The 27,130-nt window shown below is 40.9% G+C and overlaps 1 protein-coding gene across 1 annotated transcript; it reads right to left on the bottom strand.

The window, feature by feature from the left end:
* Positions 1 to 4,300: 4,300 nt before the first annotated feature.
* On the bottom strand, positions 4,301 to 27,074 carry ALKBH1 (alkB homolog 1, histone H2A dioxygenase). Its single transcript, XM_055304463.1, has 6 exons — positions 26,891 to 27,074; positions 23,479 to 23,587; positions 19,614 to 19,776; positions 11,420 to 11,510; positions 8,162 to 8,355; positions 4,301 to 5,484 (listed from the first exon to the last, which is right to left on the bottom strand). The coding sequence occupies exons 1-6, from the start codon at positions 27,071 to 27,073 to the stop codon at positions 5,055 to 5,057; spliced, it is 1,170 nt and encodes a 389-aa protein (XP_055160438.1). The 5' UTR covers position 27,074; the 3' UTR covers positions 4,301 to 5,054.
* Positions 27,075 to 27,130: the final 56 nt, after the last annotated feature.

Below are 27,130 nucleotides of genomic sequence, written 5' to 3'. Positions count from 1 at the left end.
ACAGTTCAGTGTGGGAACCATTACTAAAATTTAGCTTTCCTGATCACACCTCTATTTCACTTTCCATCTACTATACCATCTTATTAAGAAATCTTTTTTTTACCAATAAAACTAATGAGAGCCAATAAACTCATCTCCACGAGGGTTCACATTTGGATAGGACAGTTGATCAAAAGGAATGTTAATCAAAATGTACTCCCCAGGCTGAGCCACCGGATTTGCATCGCTTTTTTTTCACTCTAACCTTTGAAAAAGGAGAGAAGGGGCGGGTGTCTTTCCTGCCCAGCCCTCAGGCCCCTGAGCCATGCTGAGATCAATAATCATTCGGCTTCTTTCCGCCTCATTACCGTTCTAATTTGCCTTAGAATTCACCGAAGGTGTGAGTATAATTTTTTTCCTACTCTAATAAACCAACCTTTTAGATTAAGGGAAAAGAGGAAAGGGATAAGACTAGCTTATCTTAGTGAAAAGGAATTGGGAAAATTAGAACCTGGCAAGCCAACTCTTACTGAGTTGGGCTTGTTCAGCAACAAAGCTATCTCACTGAAGGCTTGGGGTCCTAGGAGAAACCTGATGGAGGGTGCTGGAAACAGGCAAGGGGCTCTACTGATGTAATAAGCAAAGAGTCACCAGAGGATCCACCTTAGCCAGACATTTGTTTTTTAAAGTTCTATGCCCAGCTTGACCTCATGACCCTGGATGGGATCTGGAGTCCCATGCTCTGCTGACTGACCAGCCATATTTTAAAGATCAGAAAGACTGAAATAGCCCAGACTGGACTGGAAGTGATGATGCACATACTTGCGGAGGTGAACGGAGCCTTGGCAAAGCTACTGCTGTTGAGCCCTGTGCATACCAGAGCTGCCCCCTTTCAAAGAGGATCACAAAGACCTTCTTCAAAAGAGCAGTTATGCTAGCTACAGAGCACTTAGGAGATACAAAAATACCAGAACCCTCTAGCCTTTTCTGTGCTATATACTCTGTGCATACAAAAAACCCTGGCAAAAGGCTAAGCCTACTATTTTTAAGCTGTTTTTCTCAGTTAACATATTAAGCATTTTCTCCATGTACTTAATATGTCTCTACATGATTGATAGTGGCCACAAAGTATTTTATTACATAAAACTTTCCCTCAAACAAGCCTCTTTTTGTTAGACTATGTTGATGTATCTAGATTTGGAGACTGACAAATTTCAGGTAGAGGCAGAATTACCAGGTCAGAGTGTTTTTTAATTTATTATTTTTATTTTTAAAAATTTATTTATTCATGAGAAACAAGAAAGAGTAAACCCTCGTGTGTTTGCATCGGAAAAAAAAAAAAAAAAAAAAAAAAAGAAACAAGAAAGAGAGGCAGAGACACAGGCAGAGGGAGAAGCAGGCTCCGGGCAAGAAACTGATGCAGGGCTTGACCCCAGACCCTGGGATCACGCCCTGAGCCGAAGGCAGATGCTCAACTGCTGAGCCACCCAGACGTTCCAGGTCATAGTGTTTCTTAAAGAAAAACAAACAAAAACAAACAAACAAACAAACAAACAAAAAAACAACCAAAAACCCCACAAACATTTACTCTTTAAAAAAGAGAGATTTCAAAAGATTTTCAATGTGGAAAAAAAAAAGATCAGAAATACAGTAAAAGAATAAAATAAACATCAACTACAATCGCACCATTATTCACATTTTGGTATATGCCTATCCTTTTAGTTTTTTAAAAAACACATGTAAATATTCCATACAAAATTATACATGGCTTTGTAAGAGAATTTTCTCATTAGATATAGTATGAGTATTTTCTCAAATCTCTGTTCTTCCAAAACAGAACTTTAAATGGCTACAGATTTCCATTGTATGGTGATGTCACACTCACTAGGATAGAACCAGAAAGGCAGGTACTTTGTGGTCAAAGAACAGTGCCTCTTGGGCAGCCCCGGTGGCTTAGCGGTTTAACGCTGCCTTCAGCCCAGGGCGTGATCCTGGGGACCCGGGACAGAGTCCCACGTCGGGCTCCCTGCATGGAGCCTGCTTCTCCCTCTGCCTGTATCTCTCTCTCTCTCTGTTTCAAAAAAAAAAAAAAAAAAAAAAAAAAAAAAAAAAAAAGAACAGTGCCTCTTGATAAAGAACAGTGCTCAATAATCACTTCTCGAGGGATCCCTGGGTGGTGCAGCGGTTTGGCACCTGCCTTTGGCCCAGGGCGCGATCCTGGAGACCCGGGATCGAATCCCACATCGGGCTGCCGGTGCATGGAGCCTGCTTCTCCCTCAGCCTGTGTCTCTGCCTCTCTCTCTCTATCATAAATAAAAATTAAAAAAAAAATCACTTCTCAAATAAATAAATACATGAACTTAATCAACCAATTCCCTGTTGCTGGATATTGAGCTTATTTTGGACTTTCACTATTACATTCTTACACAAAAATCTTATGGACAGCTCTAATGACTTCTTTAGACTCAACTCCTCTAAGTGACATTGGGTCAGATGACAAACACTTTAAAACAAAATGGAGATGACCATCTAGTTTATCATTAAACCATATCACTTCTGAGAGGACAAGGGGACAGAATTTAGGACTGCAATTACATTCCTCCTGGCAGAGTGTCATCTGAGTATTGTTTGCTCCAAGTCTAACACTGTGACTCTACTCTTCATACTGCATATATCCTACATCGTACTGAATATCTACTTGGGCATTTTTGGTACAAAATAATGGAGGAAAAAAAAGATCTTCCCCTTGGCCCCTTCCTCTGGTTTCAGGTTCCTACTTAGGTGTCTAGTTTCCTTTCTGAGCATCCCACAAACACCTTCTGTGCAGGGCCAGATCACCTAGGCTCTATGGTCTCCCCTGCATACACTTTAATGGTCATGCTAGCATGAGGAAGCAACCACAGGGCATCTCTAAATGACTGTGACTGTGTTCTGATAAGACTTTACTACAGACACAGAAATCTGGATTTCTTCTCATTTTCATGTGTCATAAAATACCATTCTCCTTTTGATGTCTTCTCCCCAGCCACTTGGGAACGTTAACACTATTCTTAGTCTGTGGGCAGTACAAAAACAGGAGGTCAGTCAGCATTTGCTGCTTCTTGAGTTAGAAAATGTCTGGTAGACAACTAAAACCCTAGAGGGACCATCCTCATGTAAAAGGTAGAAAAAAAAAATCCCCCGTTTTCCTTTCTCCACAATTCCATAATCTTCTGCTGTGAAAGTAGAGTTGCATTATAGATCTTCAACTACATGTTCCAAAAATAAACATAAATAAAAATGAGGGAGACAGAGAATTTGATGATGTAAACAATTTTTCTCACCATCCCACTCAATCGGCACATCCCTAGAGGGAGGTGGGCTGGGAGACCGGAATCTGCTCTTCTCTTGGCTGGCCTGTCTCTACATGCTTCTCACAGCACATATATCTCACTTCATGAAGTGTTAGTTTACAGTTTAAGTAAGTACTTTTTGTACCACAGTGTTTTCTAAACACAAGTCAGCACCTTTATCTGATACCCAATTGACTAAAGAGAAAACTTCTAATGCTGAAGGACAGGTTGACCTACTGGATTTGCTAAGTGACAATATGTGGGTTTCCAATGGGTCACATACAATATATACTATGGAGAACTTAAGGGATTTTTTCCAATGGTAATTTTAATTATATAAAATTTTCCCATCACGGAACTAAGTTTTGAACCTAGCTATTTACATGTAAGGAACGAATCTATTAATTTCCGTTTCTTAAAAAAAACCAAGTATCAAAATATGAACTCAATATGCAATATTCCTAAGAAGAAAAAAGGCAAGACAGAGAAATGCAGATTTGGCAAGTCTTGTCTCAAGCAGCAGGTATCCAAGTGGCTTTCAGCCAGTCGTCCACACAAACAAAAGGCCCTATGTAGTAATAAAAGCTTGACACTTTGTTATAAAGGAGCTCTAAATTCCTATTACATTTAAAATATTAATATCCTTCTAGGAAGATGGTAGTTAATACTATCTTCATGTCATGGATGAGGAAACTGAGGCCCAGAGAAATGTAAAGCAGCTCAGCTAGGGGTATGGTGAGTTAAGCTGGCAGGGGTATGAAGATTAAAACTTGGTACTTCATGCAGTTTCCAAGCTGTCCACAATCATAAAAGACAGCAGTGACTGGAATATCAAAGAATTTTCTCTTCTGTGAGACAGTCACAGAGAATACTTAGGGCAGAGCAGGATGGTGCAGGGCAGAAGCAGCTGGAGGGCTTCAACAGCAGCAACAACGCAGCAAGTAAAAACTAATCCCAGATTTGCTAACCCTCAAAGATTGATACAGATCTTTAATTTAAGATAGAGAAAGTTTATTCATGGAGAAAACAGTTACCGAACACCCTTGGGGCTTTTTTCATCCAACAATTAAAATTGCATTAAAAAGCCAACAGGAAGAGTTTAGACCTAAACGAAATCTGAAGAAACTACTGCCCCTCTTTCCTTAGGCTTATATATATTTTATCTTTTAGGCAAGAGAGATAGCTGTGATTAATTTCTTTCTTAGGAGATGAGGTTTTTAGTTCCGTTGTCTTAATATATATATAGGATTCTTCTGTGAAGGCCAGAGAAGACAGAAGATCACAGACTTTGATGATGGCTGGAAGAATGAGGGTGAGACTAATGGCTGGTTCTTGGAACCACGATTTTACCACAAATCACTAGATGGGGTAGTGGGAGGGGTGTCAAGTTTCCCACTTATAAAATCTGAGGTATTTAAGGCTCCAATAACATGGAAACTCACTTCTATTTCCCTCACAGGTAACAGCAGAGGTTGGGAAGACTGTTCTGGAAGGTCAGAACTCCTTGGACTTATCCCACACATTAGTGCCAACATCTAACTGGACTGGACCCTGTCAAACATGTCTCTGAGCAAAGTGGCCAACTGCTTTACTCTTCAGGATGCGTTCCAAGGCAACAGTGTGATCAGTGATGAGTTGCTCCCTGTTTTTGGCTTGTCTTGGTGCTAAAGTCTATGGCAATATAAGAAAGCGTGGTCGTTCACCATAAGACCCGCCTGAGTAAAGGAACCAGCTCTCCAAGTCTCAGCTGTCAGGGTCAAGCTTCATTCGTTTTACTTGGCTATTGTCATCGTCCAGGTGGCAGAATCCTTCCAGGGTGAGGTCTCTTTGATTCTCCTCCGCGGGTTCTGAAGGGAAGTCCTGGTCTGCGGCCAGTACCTGTCGGACAGTCATGTTAACACGAGCAGTTTTCAAGTAGCGGGTGCACACTTGCCAGTCCTCCTCAGAGCAGGGTTGTACCACGGAGTCTCTGGGGAGAACGGCCGGCAGAGGCGTCTCTAGGCAGCACGGCAGGCTTTCCCCCTGAGGACTTGGAAGGACCCTTGGGACTGCATGGTTCAACAGGCGACTGAAACCTGACATTACCATGATGTCACCACTGTGCATAAACATGGCTGTGGGAGCTTCGTCTCTTTTGAGGCCGCCCAGGAGAAAGATGGCAGACTGTCCAAAGCTAAAATAAAATAAGTACAACAATACGCAAGAGTCAGTTCCTTTACTAACCATGGCTTGGAAAGTTACTGCCAACTGCCTTCTTTGCTCATTTCAGCTTGGCACTTACTGCTCTCACATCCTTTTTTTTTTTTTTTTAAAGATTTACTTATTTATTCATGATAGATATAGAGAGAGAAAGAGAGAGGCAGAGACACAGGAGGAGGGAGAAGCAGGCTCCATGTAGGGAGCCTGATGCGGGACTCGATCCCGGGACTCCAGGATCGCGCCCTGGGCCAAAGGCAGGCGCCAAGCCACTGAGCCACCCAGACATCCTCTTTTTTATTTTATTTTTTTTTTAATTTTATTTATTTATTTATTTATGATAGTCACAGAGAGAGAGAGAGAGAGAGGCAGAGACACAGGCAGAGGGAGAAGCAGGCTCCATGCACCGGGAGCCCGACGTGGGATTCGATCCGGGGTCTCCAGGATCGCGCCCTGGGCCAAAGGCAGGCGCCAAACCGCTGCGCCACCCAGGGATCCCGACATCCTCTTTTTTAAACTGTGCTCAGACCCTTCTCTTCTGGCTCGTGTCTATAAGTGAACAACCCATGATCTGCTGCTCAAACTGCTCAAAGACCACAGGACTGCTATGAAATAAAATCTGAAGCAGTTAAATAAGCAGATTAAAAATTTAGTTTTACTATTACCCATATAAGTTTGTAAGATGAATCTTTAAGATTTAAGCCTTCCAATGAATTATGAGTCCTTTCCTATACCATGCCTGCTCACTTTAAAGATAAGGCAATTAATAAAAGACTGTTCAGCCACTTTCTTTGTGTGATACAAGCACAGCACTTTGCCCTATTTATTTATTTATTTATTTATAGCCAAACAACAGTGCTTTACTGATAAAAGGTTAGTTTCAGTGAATACAAAATCATTGTGTAAAGTAAGTTTTCAAAATACATTTCTATAAGTAAAAGCAATTATCAGTAAAAGTATTTATTTAGATTTGGGCAGGAAAACAAAGGGGGATTTAGAAGTGAGACAGTGTGGGTCCACCCACCCCCGTACTATGCTTACCAGGTGGCAGCTGGCCCTAGTAGTTTTACTCAAACACACACAGGGCCTTTTACGAGTGTACTTAAAGGCAAAATAACCCAACAACTGGCCTTGTACGGAGGTGCTCTAACGTCAGCGAACACTTCCTCCTGTTAGAACTTTGTACACCTGTGCCTAAGCCTAAGGCTGGTGCAACAGTGAGAAGACGAAGTTCCTGGGACACCTGATTGCTGTCTGTAGCCCACCTCCGTGACAAACGTTTCGACCATGTCACTTTATTTTGTCTGACTCAAACAAAAACTCTTCCCATCCTCGGGGGGAGACGGGGTGTTTTCTGCATCTCTATTCCTCCTGTTAGAGCAAACTGAAAACACCGCCAGCACCTGCTCCCTTCAGCTCTCCTTTCACCCATCACTTTCTGGGGACCACTTTCCCATTGTCAGTATAAATGCTGAAAATAACAAGCCCTGGGGCCTCAGTGCCCCTTGGACGAAAGGGGAGGGCCAAGGGCACAGAGCACAGAAGACAGGTCTGATGGGTGGCGTCTAAGCAGTTGGACCATGGGGCAGATTTGAAAGGTCTCTTAGTTTCACCTGGCAGATGGGCAGGTTTGTAGGACATATAGGGAAGGACATGACGATGGCTAAAAACGGACAACAGTTTCCATATAAAATGATCGCTATTTGCCTCCTTTCAGAAAACTATTAAAAATTTTAAAGAACCAGTTAAAGGAAAGCCAATCAGGAAAACCTGGTTGGCACTCAGGCATCATGGGGCCACGAGCCTCAGGCCAGGTCTGGGTTCAGAGGGCTTTCCACCAAGGACCCCGACCACTTTGCCCAATTTAAACTTATGTTTAGGGAGACAAGGAGAGTACATTACTCAGGCTTCTCTGCTTTACTCTTCCCTATTCCAAAAAAGGTTGCTTCACTTCACCTTACAGCCTTCCACTTGTCTATTCCACAGACACTGACGATACCTCTCAATACAAAAGGCACGGATACCTGGGTGGCTCAGCGGTTACACATCTGCCTTCGGCCCAGGGCATGATCCTAGAGACTCGGGATCGAGTCCTGCGTCAGGGTCCCTGCATGGAACCTGCTTCTCCCTCTGCCTGTGTCTTTGCCTCTCTCTCTGTGTCTCTCATGAATAAATAAATAAAATCTTAAAACAACAACAACAACACACATACACACACACACACACACACAAAAGGCAGATTCCATGCATTTTAAACAAATATTATTATTATTATTATTTTAAATATTTTATTTATTTATTAGAGACACACAGCGAGAGAGAGAGAGGTAGAGACACAGGCAGAGGGAGAAGCAGGCTTCATGCAGGGAGCCCGACGTGGGACTTGATCCCGAGTCTACAGGATCACGCCCCGGGCCGAAGGCGGTGCTAAACTGCTGAGCCACCCGGGCTGCCCAAACAGAAATATTAACTGTAATTTGGTTACTACTCTTCAGGACAAGGCTAATTTTACTTATGATATCATTGCTAAGACACCCAGAAGTAAAGACTATAGAGTCCAACTATTTCTTAAAGTCTCTGTTTTTATTTATCTTAGCTAGAAATGGTTTAGAAAAAGGTATGAAGTAATAAAAAATAATCTCAAACCAGCTTACCTGAAAGACAGCAGGGGTTTGGAGTGATCTAGTTCAGATCTGTCTACGTGGATTCCCAGTGTAGAGTCCAATCGGTAGTAATTCAGGATACCTGCTTCAGCTCGGAAACCCTGAAATCCACAGGCTGCAGCTACTTGCTCTGAGAGGAAAGCCAGGTCAGAAGGGAAAGGTGTATAATGATCGGCTGAGTATTTCTTTGATAAAAGTAGGGAAAATAAGAAAAATAAACAATGATCTCAGGAAAACAGGAAACTGTGGCATTAAATTATCTAACTTTAAAATTTTTTATCTATCTTTAAAATTTAACTTACATGTAATACAATAACATAACATGATTTATCCATCTGTTTTTGAGGCATCCAGTAATCTAATAATGAGATGTTCAAAATACTGAGCACCTATTACACGGTAGGCACTATGCTATGCAGTGAGAAATCTGACAAATTCTCTCTGCCTGGAGTCATGAAGCAATTACTAAGTCTCTCTTTGGTGTACTTTCATTCTAAATAGGATCATTCTCATAGGATAAAAAAGCAACGCAACACTGTCACTGCCAAGAGGTATTTGATGACTAACTGTAAAGTGGTATCCTGGAACAGAAAAAGGATATCAGTTAAAAACTAAGAAAACTGAAGGAAAGCTAAGAAACCGTGAATGAAATATGGACTTCACTATTACTATTGAAATAATGCATTAACATGGTTCGCTAATTGAGACAAAGGAACCAAAAGAATGTAAAATGTTAATAAGAGGGAGAACTGGGTGTGGGGTCTATGGGAACTCTGTATTATCTTTTCAACTTTTCTGCAAATCTAAAACTATCCTAAAATACAAAACTTATTTAAGAAAAATAAAAGTAATTCAAATATGATAGCCAGTTTGATTTTGGGCCCCTCAGCCCATAACATGGCTTGCTGCCCATTTTATTGGTCAGTCTGATGAGATGACATGCTCAAAACATCTGAATGGAAACTTAGACTACACTCAAGGCAGGATGTTAAAATGGAAGTAATTTTCAGCATTTACCTTCTGGAAATGTCTATTTTTGACATGTAAAGATCACAAATATTCTTTTTCTCTTAAGTAAAACAAAACAAACAAATCAAAGGGCAGAACACTCACTCTCTCTACCAAATCCAGCAACCGAGGAGGACAAGGCGGCGGTCTCCTATGCTCACCTCGGGTGAGCCTAGCCTGGCAGCCTGATGCCCCTCCTCTGTCCTGCTACTGCTCTCATGGTTCCCTCAGCCCTACAACTTCAGACCTATTAGCAAACCCACTCCTGTCTCCTGTCTCACATCTCCACTAGTGCCCTGAGGTACTCCAACTGTAGCACCAGAACCATAGCCCTGGAGATCATGTCTTCACTTTGGAAGAAGCAAGCTTTCACTTAAGGTTAAGGAAGACTTTTGTGAAAAGTCTGATGGATGGCCAAGCCTCCTCACAGATGAAATTTGTTTTATTTTTTCCTTCTTTTCCTGAACTGCCCATAAGAAGAGTTCCTATTTAATTTCCCAACACTAAGGATACAGCTGGAGAACTTCAAGGCAGTCCTCCAAAAGATCAACTACTCAGAGATGCTATTCCAGCACTAGGTTACCTCTGTGGGTTTTCGACCCTGTCCAGTCTACGCACGAATCTCCCTACTTCTCTTCCCCTTTTCTCTGATTACTCATTCAGGGTTTCTGATAATTTTTCACTCCACATTTTTCTTAGTAAATGAGAGTAACTTTAAGTCCTTGGGGAATAACAGTATTGACAATAAATATAACATTCTAAAAAAACAATAAACTAACATGTATTGTGTTAATGCATTTAACTGCTCAGAACAACCGGGCACTGCTGTAATCATGATGTGGACATTAAGTGTCTGACGTTTGCACCCCCCTTTATGAGGAATGCACTATCCCCTGGAAGGCAGATTCACACTGGGGCCAGCTAACCCAGAGAAAATCACCTGGCTATTTCCCCAAACACAGGTATCCAGTCTTTCATTGAATCTGCATTACTAAAAATGAGAATTATATCATGAACACTTTTGTGCGACATTCATCATTATTTTACGTAATTAATATATTTGTTAATAAGCTGGGTTGACTGAAACTATGGAACTTTTATTTATTCATTTATTTTTTAAATCTATTATATTCTAAACCATTTTATTTTATATTTTTAAAAAGATTTTTAAAATTTATTCATGAGAGACAGAGAGAGGCAGAGACACAGGCAGAGGGAGAAGCAGGCTCCATGCAGGGAGCCCGATATGGGACTCGATCCCGGGACTCCAAGATCACTTCCTGGGCCAAAGGCAGGCGCCAAACTGCTGAGCCACCCAGGGATCCCCACTATGGAACTTTTAGAAAGTAACGAGTTAGTAGGAAGATGATCTCTACTAATTGGTTTATTCAATTTATTTTCAGAATTAGTCCTTCCACTTGGTGGCAAACATCTCATGGAGACAAGAGGCACTAGGCTGCCTGTGATAAAGGAGGCACTTTCAGAAGCACAGAGGTCAGCAAAGAAGCAGCTACCTCAAAAAAACCACAGAACTTTGTTAACTGTAGGACATTCTTTCCCATCTGTGTCTTGCTCAGACCTTATATAGTTGGCAAAGGTATCTTTTATGAGTTGATGGACATTATTTTACTCCAAACAGATATTACATAGAAAATAAAAGCTCAGCAAACATTAAACAATAACAGAAATAAAAGTTTTATTTTTTATTTTTTATTTATTATTTATTTATTTATTATTATTTATTATTTATTTATTTATGATAGTCACACAGATGAGAGAGAGAGAGGCGCAGAGACACAGGCAGAGGGAGAAGCAGGCTCCATGCACCGGGAGCCCGATGTGGGATTCGATCCCGGGTCTCCAGGATCGCGCCCTGGGCCAAAGGCAGGCGCCAAACCGCTGCGCCACCCAGGGATCCCAGAAATAAAAGTTTTAAACGAAAATTGCTCTTGAATGCAATAAAGAAACATCTATATCTCTGAAACATATTTTGAGAAAGCACCAATGACTTCTGATGAAATATTATGACCTAAGGGCATATGAGAAGAAATTTTCTCTTCGGAGAAACTATTCATTCCTCTTGAGACATTGTTATCAAGAGGATTTTAAGAGATAAATGAAAGATCCTCTCACAAATGGATAATCTGATACTTTAAAAGCTTGGCCAGGAAGACATCAATCTCCTGAGCCCAAGGAGTGTAAAAGCAAAAGACAATGGAATTCACAAGGAAATCTGCATACCTTACTATCCCAGTTATAATGGTAGCCTAGGGTCACCCAGCGCAACTTCTCTAGTAAACTTCTGGGTCTCCGTTTATTCACTTCTTTATACCTGTGAAGATTGGGGACAAAAGATTTATTCACCTCAATGACAGCAATTGCCCTTTGCATGATGGAATTTGGTATTCTTTGGTATAAGTTATTATTAGTCAAGATCTTGACAGAGGAAGTGAGAACAAAGGAACTGATCAAAATATAAAAACACTAAAAAACAGGTTTGCATTTTTAAAAAAGATTTATAGATTGGGGTGCCTGGGTGGCTCAGTCAGTTAAGCGTCTGCCTTCAGCTCAGGTCATGATCCCAGGGTCCTGGAATCGAGCCCTGCTTTGGGCTCCCTGCTTGGTAGAGGGCCTGCTTCGCCCTCTCCCTTTCCCACTCTCCCTGCCTATGTGCTCTCCCTGTCAAATAAATAAGTAAAATCTTTAAAAAAAAATAAAGATTTATATAGATGTATTCATTAGAGAGAGAAAGAGAGAGAGAGAATGTGCATGGGTGCACGTGCATTTATGTATGTGGTGGCAGTCGGGGGTGCAAAGGGAAAGAACCCAAGCAGACTCTACTGAACAGGGAGCTGGATGCAGGGCTTGACCTCAGGACCCGGAGATCATGACCTAAGCCAAAATCAAGAGTCAGATGCTCAACTGACTGAGCCACCCAGGCACCTCCTCCCCCCATGTTAGCATTTCTAATTTTTAGACCTTGATTCTAAATCCTTTGCTGAATGGCATCAATTTTAAATGGCAAGTCTCCAGCATGGCAATAATGATAAAAAAAGGAAAACAGAAATATCTTTACCTATCCATTGGAAATGGGACCAAGGGCACCATGGGTAATTTAAATTTGGCTAATAGAACATGTTCCATTTGGTTTGCTAGGAGTAGGTAGGGTATGATTAATCATAGCAATCACTATGTTTATAATGCTGGTGGTTTCCCAGAATTATAGGTTGGGGAAAAATTTTGGCAAAATATACATTGTATACAATCAAAAATAACTGGTTTAACATGACTTCTTCAACCCTGTATGACATAGCTTAGAGAATTGAGGCTTAGCTAACAATTAAGGACCTCTGTAATTAATTTGGTTTCTGACATCTCCTTGTTCAAATACAGGAGGTTTCTGTAAAACAGAGAGGTGCCCTTTCTGTAATTACATCTTATCTGATCAAATCTATGGGATTAACTACTCTTTTTCTAAAGAGAAAGAAGCTTCTTTGATTTACCTTTAAATATCTAAAAATACAAGAATGCTAAGCCTAATGCTATGTAATTTGCATCATTAATCGATCAAATTTTTTTGGTCCAAGGACCACTGCTGTTTAAAAAAAGAAAAGATTAGTCTGCTTTAGGAGTTCATATTTTGACAAGAGATGACAGATAAGTATAAGAAAAAATGAAGGGAAAATTCAAGGCAATATGAAATCTGTACTGAACTGAATAGCACGAGATTTTGAGGGCCACTGGAATTAAGAAAAAGGAGAGCTCAAAGTTAGCTGTCTAATCAGTTAAGGCCTCAGTGGGCAATACAAGCATACCACATGATGAGCAGAAGCAAAGGACTTTAATTAGAGGTTCATACTGTAAGTGGCACTCGTCTTGATGTTTGGCAGCGTTTACATAATAGATCCTATCTGTCCTCACAGAGTTTACATTCTTAAGACATCATGACACAGACACACATCAAGGCCAGTTGCTAAAAGGAATGGTATCAACACTGGTTTACTAAGGAGAGCAGTGCTGAAAAGAGGCAGAGCAGATCTGAATGCTATCCTTTGAAAGGCCTGCTTACAAGGTTGGTTGTTGGCAGGCATCTGGAACTTGGAATTTGGGGAGGTTCATGTCATTCCCAGAACTGCTGCTCACTGTGCTTAAACTTTCTGTGCAAAACGATATGGTTTATGTTACACGGCTGCTTTCCTTCTGAGAGTCTGAATTTGGAATGTGTCACACAGAGACTATGTGACTGGGCACTGAGCTTCATAAACAATCTTTCACACATGTTGTCACAACTTGTTATTGGTAGAATTAAGCATACCTTGTGTGACTTCACGGGGAGAAAACCCTGGAAGCTTGAGCCCGGTTTTTCCAGGACTTTGCTCAATGCATCTTTTCCCTTCACTAATTTTGCTTTGGATTCTTTGAACTGGAATAAATTTTATCTACGAGGACAACTATGTGCTGAACCCTCCTGGTCAATCACCAACCTTGGGTGTGGTCTTGGGCGACACCTGGCACAAGACATGATTAGCAATTTAGGGGAAACTATATATGTGTGGCCAGTGAGTACAGCTAGCTGATGTGAACTGCTACCATGTAAAACCATCATTCATTATTTACATCTTCTATGTGTAAAAACTAAAAATGGGGGGAAAAAAAGGAATGCATAGTTACTAACACAACCTGACTTCTACCAATGTTTCTTTAGCTAAAGATACAAATAAAAGAATTCCCTGATGATCCCCTCTGGAGAACATAATCTATTTTAGTAGCTATGAGATGGAAAAATAAGGATGATCTCTCATTACTGGTCTCCTGTGAATACTGTGGCTAATAGTGTGTACCCAACTTAGTTTCCAAATATTAATGTTCAGGAGAATCACCTAGTTAAAACTAACAGGGCTGGACCCAGACCTATAAATTCTGATTCAGCAGGTCTAGGATGAAGCCTAAGAATCTGCATTTCTAGTAAGTTCTCAAGAGATGGGGATGCTGCTGAACCAGGGACACTTGAGAAACACTATTCTACCTAAAATTAAAAAAAATACTTTCCATCTTTCTAGATTGATAAAAATATAATTTTATTCTTGATGAAGAACTCATACAATTATTATATCAAAACTAGATTGATCTAAACAAATATAAGAATGCAGCTCTAAAAATAATTCAGGGGGCACCTGGGTGGCTCAGTCGGCTAAGCATCTGACTCTTGATTTTGGCTCATGTCATGATCTCAGGGTTGTGAGATCGAGCACTGCATTAGGCTCTGTGCTGAGCAGAGAGCCTGCTTGGGATTCTCTCTCTCTCCCTCTGCCCCTTCTCCCAAATCCCCCTCTAAAAAAATAAAAATAATTCAGAAGGTGATGGTATTTAGACATTCAATATGGCATCACCAAACTGCTTTTACATCAAGAGTCAGTTTAAAATTCCTTAAGAACAGGGCATACACTATTATAATTAACACAGGTTTATGGTATTATTAGTAAGAAAATTGTCAAAATCATAGTAATCACCAAGCATGAGTAGAATCGTCCTGTAACATACATCTAAAATTTTGTTTTTAGGAAACCAAAAAAAGATCTGTTTCCTGCCTTAATTGTATCACTATAAGGAAGGCTCTGGGCTTTACCTTGTATTACTGAGGGGGACTGGTGCAAGGGTGTAAAAACATTAAGCCCAGGCCATCTAACAAAAAGGAAAAAAAAGGTTAAAGACTTGAATAGGGCAGCCCGGCTGGCTCAGCGGTTTAGCGCCGCCTTCAGCCCAGGTCGGGATCCTGGAGACCCAGGATGGAGTCCCGCATTGGGCTCCCTGCATGGAGCCTACTTCTCCCTCTGCCTGTGTCTCTACCTCTTTCTCTGTCTCTGATGAATAAATAAATACAAATCTTAAAAAAAAAAATTGTATAGTAAAAGAAAAGTTGTGATCACTGGGTGCACCATTTTGAGGATGATTCTACATACAAATACACATTTTGTGTAATGTGTCAGACCCATGTAGATATAAGGTTCCACCTGTCACTTCCTATTCACTTTTGAGAACACAATTTCAATTTTTGTCTTTGTATTGAATTTCTGGTAGGAAAGTAACATTATAAAACTTGCCTTCAAGATATGAGCAGGGCAGGCCAACACTAGCCACTTCCTGTCTTAGCACTACTTGGGGACCATTCTGGTCCCTGTGACCTTTGGGTAACAAAGATTCCAAAAAATTCACTCTCGAACACTGTGAATAGTTTAAGGTCAAAACCAAGTTTAACACACTCACAGATGACCTTCAAGCAGGAAATACTGATGGATTAATACAGGGAGTACGCTGTTCTCTTTTTAAACCTGACCGTCCAAAAGGTGGCCAAGAAGGCTCAGTGCCAACAGAGCTGCCAAATCCAGTCTAAGGAATGCGCAGGATATGTTGGCATCTAACTTTGAATCTTTATCCAATTATCCAAAAGAATGTTTTCAAGCAAGTATGACCTTGATTCTTCGTTCTTACTGCAAAGAGAAAAACGCTAAGCTTCCTGCCCTTGCTGTAGCTCTAGGCACCAGCAGGAGGACAGATGGGCAAGCTGGCCACCTTCTCCCCTGGATAGCAGTTTGCTCACTTTCTGTCATGGATAAGCGCTTTCTCTAGTGCTGGTATTTCTCTCCACAATCACATCCCATAATGCTGCTTTCAACTGCATCCTAACTGGGTGGAAATGAACTGTCCTGCTTGTCCATTCTTTGTGTAGTGGGTAGTTTGTCTCATAACTAAGCGCTGGTATTTCCTTTCCTTCCTTGTTTCAAGGAACAGTAGTGAATCACTGAAAACAAAAGTACTTGCCCTAAGGCATGCAACCCCCCCTTACATTTTCTGGTTCTCACCTTTCTAGTCTCACCTCCTATCTTTTCCCATAGGGTGCCCTACCCTCCATCTTTCGACTTTGGCTATACAGTTTTCTCTACTGAAAGGCCCTCTTCTCTCCTATTCTACTCTCTGTACGGCAGATATTTCCGACTTGCTTTTTCACACACAGTTTAACCTTACTTCTTCAGGGAAATCCTTTTCCTAGTTTCAGGCTCTCCCTCCACTGTGCCCCTATAGTACGCCTTGCAACTTCTATTTGCCTACAGGCTTCGGCGTAAATTCTGTAGGTAAAAAAACTTTGATTCCTACATTTAATTAGAAAACAGACTGAAGAGAGGCGCCTGGGTGGCTTTGACTTTTTGCTCAGGTCGTGATCTTGGAGTCCTAGGATCAAGCCTTGTAGCAGGCTACCCATCCAGTGGGGAGTCTGCTTTTCTCTCTGCCTTACCCCACTACCCCCACTCATGCGCATATGCATGCACATTCTCTCTCTCTCAAATAAATAAGTAAAATCTTAAAAAGAAGAAAACAGACTGAAGAGGTATTAGAACAAACACAGGGAGACAGGCTAGGAGGCTACTGCAGTAAATGGTGGTGGCTTAGACTAGGTGGCTGTGACAGAGATGCTGAAAACCGATTTTACTTTTTATGACGGTAGCCCTACTATATTTGCTAAAGAGTTGGATTTAAGATCTTTGAATGGCTGCACAGTGGCTACATTCTACTGCTTTGGTATGTTATACTTGATTTACCTGATCTCCTGCTGACACTTAAATTGTTTATTTTTTTCCATTACAAACAATGCCGCAATAAAGATGCATATACCTAGCTACTATAGTCTTGTGCAAGAATCTCTAGCTACACTATCACTCACAATAAACTCTGAATGAAATAGCCCTAATTTTGTCAACAGATCTATTTTTTCCTCTAAGTTCAAGTCTTTCTTCATTTCCTACTTAAAGTTTCTCCTCTGGGGGGAAAAAAAAAGTTTCTCCTCTGACCATAGATAGTTAAAATGGAAAGGATCCTTAGAGGTCTTCTGGTTCAACGGTTCTCAATACAGATGTTATGGTCAATAATAAGAATCTCTAAGGAAACTAATCTTCAGTGACAGACCTTCTTTCTTTCTGACCTGCTCTGGGAAAGTGGAGAGAGCTAGCATGTATCGTCCAGGTTGATTCTGACCATGATCCAACCACCTGAAATGGCTTATCAAGTCCAATCCCTTTGTTCCCAAATGAGGAAATCCAAATATATATCATATAATGAAAGAAGAAAAATAAAGTCCTAATTGATTTTTGATGCCATCAGCAATGTCTGAGCCTATCACTTTCTTCCAATCCTTGACAACAGAAGACCACTGTATTTTTATTTTTGCTGATTTGCTAGATAAAACAAAACAAAAACCCCTCACCACTGTTTAGAGGATGATTTATTAAAGAGGTTCATCTGAACTATCTTAGAAAATGACAATTCAGACTTATGCAGTCATTTGTCAGAAGGAAAAAAATCAATTACTTGAAAATACAGGCTGGTTTAACAGCAAACTCTAATCTTTCTAATTTCAATCAACCATAACCTTCCTTTACTTTCAGTTCTAAAGAAGATGTCACTGAAAGCTTACAGAGGGTGTTTCCCACTGCTCCTCTGCCTTTCCCATAACCTGCAGATCAAGAAGTCTTGAAAGGAAAACCAATGAATTTTAGTTTTCTTTGCCTGTTTCAACTAAAGGAAATCTTCTATTTCCCCTATGGAATTAGTATAGACACAGTTTAGGAAGAGTGAACCATTAGAGATCCTGAGTTCAAATAAAATACATAAAGCCAGCACAGTGGTTTTAATAGGCTGTTCTAAAGATGTCTCACATACTACCTTGTTTAATCCTCATACTATTCAGCGAGGGAAGGAGTACTATGAGGCATAGAAAGGTTAAGAAACTTGCTAAAATTTATACATCTAGTAAGTGGCAGACCTGAGATGTGAACCCAGGTGATTGGACTCTGGACCTAGTGCTTTAGGTCACTAAACCCTTTATCCTCTGGCCTTAATCTAACTTTTCTGCTTCATCTCTTACCAATTCTATCCATCACTTTCAGGAAACATGTTCTATAAACTACCTCCAATCTAGCCACTTGAATGACTGTTCCCATAAAATCGTATAAATTCTATCTCTGTACCTGCCAAACTATTTAATTATGTCTCTGCCCTCAACTAACTTACAAATTCCTTGAAAGCAGGACCTGTGTCTTATCTGTCTTTGAATCTCTAACACTCAAGCACAGTATCTGATGCATAGTGGACACTCAATAGGTATTTGTTGAACAAACACATGAACTCTCATATCCTATGCTATTTCACAGACCAATTTACTCTGCCTCAAATAATTACCTCTTTGCTCAGTCTGCTTTCTCTACCCCAAACAGCTTTCTTGCTTTTGACAGGAAAACTCCTAATCGCTTCTGAAGACCCAGTTCAAATGGAAGGAGGAAAAAGAGGAAATAGATAAAATTAAAAAATAATTTTTTCTTCTTTGACACCTCTTTCTGCCTAGAGGAATTATTTCTCCCTCCGGCCTCCAGAGCATTTTTCTGAACACCTATCCTAACACTTTCTAAGCTCTATTATAATAATTATTCCTGTTGACATTGAGTTCCTGCCACAGACTATGCACTTCTGAGTACAAGGACTGTGTCCTGTGAATCTTTGTACCTTCAGTGCTTATAGCATCATGCCTGGGACACAACTAACCTTCAATAAATACTTGTGGAATGATGGGGCACCTGACTTAAAAAACAAACAAAAAAACACCATACAAACACATACACATATTTATTTATTTACATATTTGTATTCGTCAACGAATAAAGGTTGATTCAACATTAAGGTGCACAGATTAGTTTTCATGAGGAACAACTGACCTACCATAAAATTCTTAGTAGCAGTAACTTTATCTAGGAAAGCAGAAATAAAGAGCTTTTAGTGTTAATTTTTTCTAGAATACCGTTAAGTCTTCAAAGAAACTCACTTTATATTTTAAAAAAATATTTTATTTCTTTATTTGAGAGAGCGAGAGCACAAGCCAGGTGGAGGGGCTCTCCCGCACTGCACAGAGAGCCTGAAACGGGGCTAGATCACAGGACCCAAGATCATGGTTTGAGTCAAAGGCAGGCGCCTAGCTGACTGAGCCACCAAGGTGCCCCAGATTTTACTGTTTAAATAATCTCCACACACAATGTGGGGCTTGAACTCTCAACCTCAACATCAAGTTACATGCTTAACCACCTGAGCCAGCCAGGGCACCTGGCTGGAACTCACTTTAACTAGAAAAAGGGCTGAAGCTGAACGAAAATGGACCAGCTGATGATTAATGAGGATGAATCTGAGATTCAAGCTATGATAAGGAAATCTTTAAAATGGATCTCAATTTAATGTAACTGTCAAAGCATTTGTCCAAATGTTCCCAGGGGAAAGAATATAATTGTGCTGTATTTGCATGGAAACAAGGAAAAATAGGTCAGTTAATTTCATTGCATTGTTCTGGGGTAGTTCCTCTAAAGATGTGCAGTGACCTGAGCTGAATATGAACACTTACCTGAGGAGCTCTTTGCTCTGTTCCCACAAGTCCTGGGTCTCTTCTTGGCTCATGTGCTTGTCCAGATTACATACATTAGGTTTCTGGGAATATAATTTAAGGCACTGCTTCACCCAGTGCCACTGGTAACCTGGGAGGAAGGGGTTTGGGATGAAAATAAATCCTATACAAAGATGGGGAAAAAAGGAGAGAAGGAAATTCTCTGTCAGTTATTGAGATAATTTATTTTTGTTGACATCCTTATACCTACTACTTTATTACTTATTCCCCATCCCCTTTTGCTCATGCTTTATGGCTTCCATATTTATAAGCATATGCTTCTATTCTCCAATTTCAGAGGAAGGAGAGAGAAAAACAAATTCTGAAGAGAAATAAATACTCCACAATTAACTGTGTTACTTCAAAGCAAACTTCAGAATTGATAATGCCAAGTCACCCCTCAAATTTGTACCAGGTATTTATCATTTACAAAGATAGTTGCTGCTTCCTGCTATTACTACCTTTGTGATATCTTAGTGTTCCCCCTTGGCCTTTTTTGTTTTCTAATATCTGTCTAACAATACTTATATTAAATTCTCTCAGTTAAAATAATTGGTGTGACTTCTGCCTCCTGTTGAAATCTGAATGACAGAACAGGGAAGAGAAATAGTGTGAAGTACATCTGCTCAGTATGGCATGATGCAAATACCTACAGCATGTGTGCTGAAAAGATCTTTTGTGATCTTGTAAGTAATCTAACGTCATTTTTCTCCCGTGTAGAAAAGGAATAACAATATTTACCCAGAATCCTTTGTGTGGTAAGGATCCATTCATCAAACATTCAACAAACACACACTATGTACTTTCTTAAGAATTAGAGATGAAAAACTGTCCTTAGTGAAGCCCCTTGGAGAAAGGACAGCAGTGATTTTATTTTATTTTTTTTAAGATTTAATTTATTTATTCATAGAGACACAGACAGAGACATACAGGCAGAGGGAGAAGCAGGCCCAATGCAGGGAGCCTGAGGTGGGACTCGATCCTGGGTCTCCGGGATCATGCCCTGGACTGAAGGTGGCGCTAAACCGCTGAGCCACCTGGGCTGCCCAGGACAGCAGTGATTTATGCAGATAACACCTTGCGGAAGACTGGGTATGAAAGGAAACGAGTTTGAGGAGCATTCATGGAAGAATAAAGAATTTAAGAGTAGATTTATGTTTTTTGGGGGTTTGGAAAAGTCTAAGCATGATTAGATTATGAGGAAAGAACTAGCAGAGAGGAAAACAAGATGGGAAAGGAGCAGAGCAAGGTCTTGAAAACTGGAAGAGGTTAAAGAAGGTGGGATCAACAAGGTGAAGGGACTGGCTTTGAACAGAAGGTGCTCCTCTTCCTCTAAAATCGGAGGACAGGAATGAGAACATTTGTTTCTGAGTGTTTTTGCCACTTTTGCATTTCATGACTAGCAAAATTCTCCAAATAATTTAAGAGTGTGACAGGACTGTCAATATTTTGAGAGGGGAAAAAAAAGATATGAAAAAATCCCCAGCAACTTACCCACCTAACAGCATTATTTCACAAAATAAAGATTATAACATTCCCTCAAATACTGGATACCACTGACCCAGTGACAGACAGATGAATACCTCTTAAAGCAATCTACTCTAGACAACTGCTGGCCTTCTTTTTATTGAATTAAAATTTGCCTTTAAATTTTCATGCACTGATCTTATTATATTGGGACACATAGAGCAACCCCCAAATTAGTTTCGTGGTCTTTTTTTTTTTTATATTTTTTTTTCTTTATTTATTCATGATAGTCAGAGAGAGAGAGAGAGGCAGAGACACAGGCAGAGGGAGAAGCAGGCTCCATGCACCGGGAGCCCGACGTGGGATTCGGTCCCGGGTCTCCAGGATCGTGCCCTGGGCCAAAGGCAGGCGCCAAACCGCTGCGCCACCCAGGGATCCCAGTTTCGTGGTCTTTAAAAAATACCTCTAGCTTTCCAGCTAACATTTATCAATCATTTACTCTGTGCTAGGCAGACCTAAGTACTTAAATGTACTCACATTTAATCTTCATAAAAACCTTACAAAGTGAGCATCTGTTTCACATTTTATGCATCAGGAAACTGAGGCCAAGAGAGATTAAGAAATTTGCCCAAGGTCACACAGTGGATGGTAGAATGATGACTTGAACCCAGGTAGCTTGGGTGTCAGAACCTTAACCACTAGTATGCAGTGCTCCCATCCCTTTGTGTGTATGACAACCTTTCAAATGTTGGGTGCTGTCAGGTTCCCTCTCAGGTTTTACTCTTCTTTCAGACCCTGACATGCTCATTCTTATAAGGATAGGTTGTGGTTACTTAGGTTCTTTCACAATAAGCAGAATCCAGAAGGAAACACCATCCTTCGGATCAAGTCTGAATAAGGGGAGACTGTCATTTTCCATGTTCTGGACATTGCACTTTTATTAAATGCAGCTTACAATGTTAGGGGAGATAGAATGTAGTCCCTAAGGACACAATGAGGTACGAACTCACAAAATGTGAGTTGTGTGAAATCCTAGAAAACCTCAAAATTAATATTGGACAATAGAAAACCAAAGTGGGGTTGAAAACTCTGTAGTCTGAACAACGTGTTAAGGGAAGAGGGCATAGGAACAGAGAAACACAGCCTTGAAAATAGAAGATAGGCCTGAAAGGTCAAGGGCAGCCTTCAAGAACAGAAAGTACATAAAAGACTACTGGTGATGCACACTCCTCATTCATCCAAACTCACAGGGAGCCATGCTGTGACTCTTCTTTCATGAAGAACTAAAGTGCATGACAGCTTTTAGGTAAGTATTGAAGCCATTATGCTGTCCTATATCATTAACAAATACATCAGTAGTCCTAACGTACTAAGAGTATGACACAGACCTGGCCCGTGGCATAATGAAAATTAGTATTTTTTTTAAAGATTTTATTTATTTACTCATGAGAGACAGAGAGGCAGAGGGAGAAGCAGACTCCTTGTGGGGAGCCTGATGCGGGACTTGATCCCAGGACGCTCAACCACTAAACCACCCAGGTGCCCTGAAAATTAATTATTTCTTTTTAGGGATTCTTCTTGCTTTTAATCCATATTTGAAATCACAAATACAATGTTAACTTTATGTTCTCTCCAAGAAAAAGGATGACAGATAAAAGATTATATGGCCAAATAAGATATTTCTGTATTTTCTAAATAGCTCATAATAATTAATCTACAATGGCCCCATAATTAAAAAAAATAATAATAACGACACTTGTCTGGCTTAGTCAGTATGATGTGACTCTCAACCTTAGGGTTGTAAGTAGAGGTTACTCAAAAAAAAATTAAAAACTATCCATTTTTCATTATGTTCTTAATTTCTGTATCTGTAAAGTGAGCTACCCAATATTACTGAAGTTCAAAATGCTAGATTATTTAGCCTATTAGGACTTATAATCCTATTAACTCTAATGTTCTTTTCAAAAGCTCAGTCAACAATTTTTAAGTTGTTGTGTGTTTTTTCCCCACACGAGAACACAGATATTTTGTGACTAGAGCAACTATTATGAATTATTCGATTATTCAACGTAGTTCTTCTGCCAGAGTAGGTGTTTGGAGTTGTGGCAGGGAGCTCAGAGTCAACGTCCTAATTTTTGATTTGTATCTGGTGTGTCACTTTCTGTACTGTAAGGGAGGCACTACTGACCCCTATCCTAACTTTTGGGAATGTTAAATAGATGTAAATCTTTGATGAGGGAGAATTTAAAAGGAGTTTGGGAGTAAAATATTTGTGTTTAGTTTTCACGTACTATAACTCCTCCCCTGAAATTAGACAAATGATTAAATGATTTTGTTTTCTGAGGTCAGTTGCACTCACCAGGATAGCCTTGGAGTCCATAGGCTTGCCACTTGCTGACTGGCTGAAGTCCTGCTCTATGTGCATCCTGGTCACTGACAGAAGACACACTCAGCTGAGATTTGACCACCTGACAGGAAGGAAAGAGAAGTCAGAGGGCTAAAGCTATTTTGCAGGTCAGCTCTGAGAATTCCAAATTTCTGAAGATATTTCTGGTATAAGGCAAAATTAGGAGTCCTAAGTCTGGGCTCCTAGACTCAGTTCTACCACTTGGTTGATGTAAGACTTACATAAGTCACCTCTTAGAGCCTCAGTTTTCTCTTCTATGTACTAACAAATACTAGAAAGTGATTTAAAATTAAGCAGTAATGAGAAGCAGGATGATTTTGGCCTTCAAGATTACCTTTTGGGATGACATCACACCTTTGTGGATTTCTTATAAGATTAAATTGTGGGCAGCCCGGGTGGCTCAGCGGTTTAGCATCGCCTTCAGCCCAGGGCGTGATCCTGGAGTCCGGGATCGAGTCCCATGTCGGGCTCCCTGCATGGAGCCTGCTTCTCCCTCTGCCTGTGTCTCTGCCTCTCTCTCTCTCTCTCTCTCATGAATAAAATCTTAAAAAAAAAAGACTCTAAATTGTGAAAAGCGTACTGAAATATCCTGTCAGAATTCTATTCACCTCAATGTGGCCCAACATAATGCTTCCAAGGCACTAGTATACAGTTGCTATTTAAACAAACTTATGAGGAACAATAGGCAGGGGAGGTTAAAAGACTGGAAGAGAGTGCTCCAACCAGACAGAATAACTGTTTCAGTAACACTGGAAAGTCTGTTTGCTAAAAGCAGAATATTTATTCTCTTTTAGATTAGATGAAACTTCAAATTTAAACTCAGAGCTTTTGCCTTTGTTAGTTACTTAGAAATTAAGCTTTTCAGGAGATCAAGTGTTCTTTGCATATGAGAGCATCTTACTGATGGCTCATTAAATTGGTTAAGGGATCCAATATTTAGTCACTGAAGACAGAGGACATTCATAAAACAAGTATTCTTTTTTTTTTAAAAAAAAAAACAAGTATTCTTTATTCTTCCATTAATAATAAACTTAGAGGGGAGCCTGGGTGGCTCAGTCGGTTAAGTGTCTGCCTTCAGCTCAGGTCATGATCCTGGGGTCCTAGTATTGGCCCCATATCAGGCTCCCTACTTGCTTGACAGTCTGCTTCTCCTTTTTACTCTGCCTGCAGCTCCCCCTGCTTGTGCTCTGTCAAATGAAGCAATAAAATCTTAAAAAAAAAAAAAACTCTGAAGAGTCTGTCTTGTCTTAGAATACATCAAATGATCTCTTCCAAAATGACATGATCACTTATCTTATTAACTTCACCAAGGGTAGAGATTTACAGAAAAAAATACCAAGTAGTGGCTGGTGTATTACCAGCCTCTGTAATAAAATGTTATCTGGAACTCTGAGCCAGGTACTGGTTAAGATGTTTGTAACGATTTCTTAAATAGACTATACTTAATAGTCTACTGTAATTGAGCAACACCCTCCTATCTGAAGTTTGTAGACCTCCATGCCAAGCTGAAACAAACCTCTGTGTTTCAAAAAAGGTTCTCCTTCCTCCCTTGCCTGTTAGCCATGATTTTCTTCCCTGCTCACACTTGCTCTCATAGCAACTTCTCCAATTTGCTACTTTCAATCCATTTTGAGCTGGGGAACTAAATACCCATTTTTTTTTTTTTTTAAGATTTTATTTATCATCAGAGACACGGAGACAGGCAGAGACATAGGCAGAGGGAGAAGCACTAAGTTTTATATACTCAATGGATAGGACATTTATTGAGTGCTTACTGTTTGATACTGTGCTAGACACAATATCCTTTTCTCAGAGGCTTGCTTACATTCTAAAAGTATTTTTTTTTTTTTTGAGAGAGAGTGAGTGTCAGCACAGCAAGGTGGGCAGGAGAGAATCTTTTTTTTTTTTTTTAAATTTATTTATTTATGATATTCACACACACAGAGAGAGAGAGAGAGAGACAGAGACACAGGCAGAGGGAGAAGCAGGCTCCATTCCCCGGGAGCCCGATATGGGATTCGATCCTGGGTCTCCAGGATCGCGCCCTGAGCCAAAGGCAGGCGCCAAACCGCTGCGCCACCCAGGGATCCGCTGCGCCACCCAGGGATCCCGGCAGGAGAGAATCTTAAGCAGGCTCTGCACTTGGAGGGGAATCGACCTGATGACACTGAGATCATGATCTGAGCTGAAATCCAGTCAGATGCTTAACCAAGGCACCCTCATTCTATAAGTATTTAAGTACTGCAGCAAAACATAGGCTAAAGGAACTGAATGAGGGTCTGAAGGTCTGTCCCTGTATATTATTCTCAGAGTGCAAACTTTCTGTACGCGATTTTGACAACTCTAAGACCATTTCTTTTTTTCTTTTTAATTTTTTTAATTTATTTTTTATTTATGATAGTCACACACAGAGAGCGAGAGAGGCAGAGACATAGGCAGAGGGAGAAGCAGGCTCCATGCACCGGGAGCCCGACGTGGGATTCGATCCCGAGTCTCCAGGATCGCGCCCTGGGCCAAAGGCAGGCGCCGAACCGCTGCGCCACCCAGGGATCCCTCTAAGACCATTTCTGCTAACAAATGAAGCTCCTAGGAAGCGGAGTTCTTGACAAACATGGTATTGCTGTAGCTCCAATTTTGTTCCGAGCTGTTACTAAGCTTAGAAAGAACCCTTCAACCAGCCATCTGTGGACAACATCAAGGGCAAATTAAGGGATCAGGGATTCCCAGTGTTACAGCGGTTGTAAAGAAATTATGCATTATTGTATAGTTGTAATTTCCCCTGTGCCCTCTGTCATCCTTTATGTTTCTTTTCTTACTTTCTATGGGTGAAAGGTAGAAATAATGGGCAGCGCTTGGATTCGTGTGCCCTTTACTTTCAAACGTGCAGAGATTACCTCGATCTTTCAACGCCCTCTTTCTAAAAGGCCCGGAGACGACAGGAACTAGTTTTATGGACAACGTTTTAATTAACAACATTGATCCCTCTCAATTCTGGGATAACTCGGGTAGTTTTTTTTTTTTTTCCCCCAAGCTGCTGAGTGCTATCCTAACATCTACGAATACGGTTTATGGATTTTCACACACATCGAAGTAGAGACGCAAATGCACACTTAATGTTAGGCACGAACGCCAATTCCCAAGCATTCTTGGAGGCCGCAGCCAGGAATGGCCGAGTGGAGATGCCGGCAACGCAGCTCTTCACGCCAAAGTGAGACACTTCGTGGACAATTAAACTCCGCGCCCACGGAGAGCGGGAATTACTAACAGTCTGGAAGAGAAAAGAGGTGAGCAGGGCCCTAAAGGTCCTCCAAGGAGCCGGGAGAGGTCAGCTGACCCGGGGCGCGGTCCTCTCCTCTGTCCGTACCTTGCGGGCACCAGGCCCCGTGCCCCGGGCTGTGTGGGCCGCCGAGAAGTCAATGACTGCTCCCAGGTCTGCCGTCCCGGGGCGGCTCTGCCGGTAGAAGCGGAAAAGCTTCCGAAAAGCGTCCTCCCCTGGCTCCGCCGCAAGCGTCGCTACAGAGCCCACGGCCGCCGCCATCTTCCCCATGTCGTCGTCCGGCTTCTTCTGACCCGGAAGCAGATTGCGTGCCCCGGATCCGCCAGT

Source organism: Nyctereutes procyonoides, unplaced genomic scaffold (assembly GCF_905146905.1).
Source record: "Nyctereutes procyonoides isolate TBG_1078 unplaced genomic scaffold, NYPRO_anot_genome, whole genome shotgun sequence".
NCBI classification, from domain to species: domain Eukaryota; kingdom Metazoa; phylum Chordata; class Mammalia; order Carnivora; family Canidae; genus Nyctereutes; species Nyctereutes procyonoides.
Note: the sequence above shows the minus strand (reverse complement) of the source record. Positions and strands in the feature narration are given on the sequence as shown.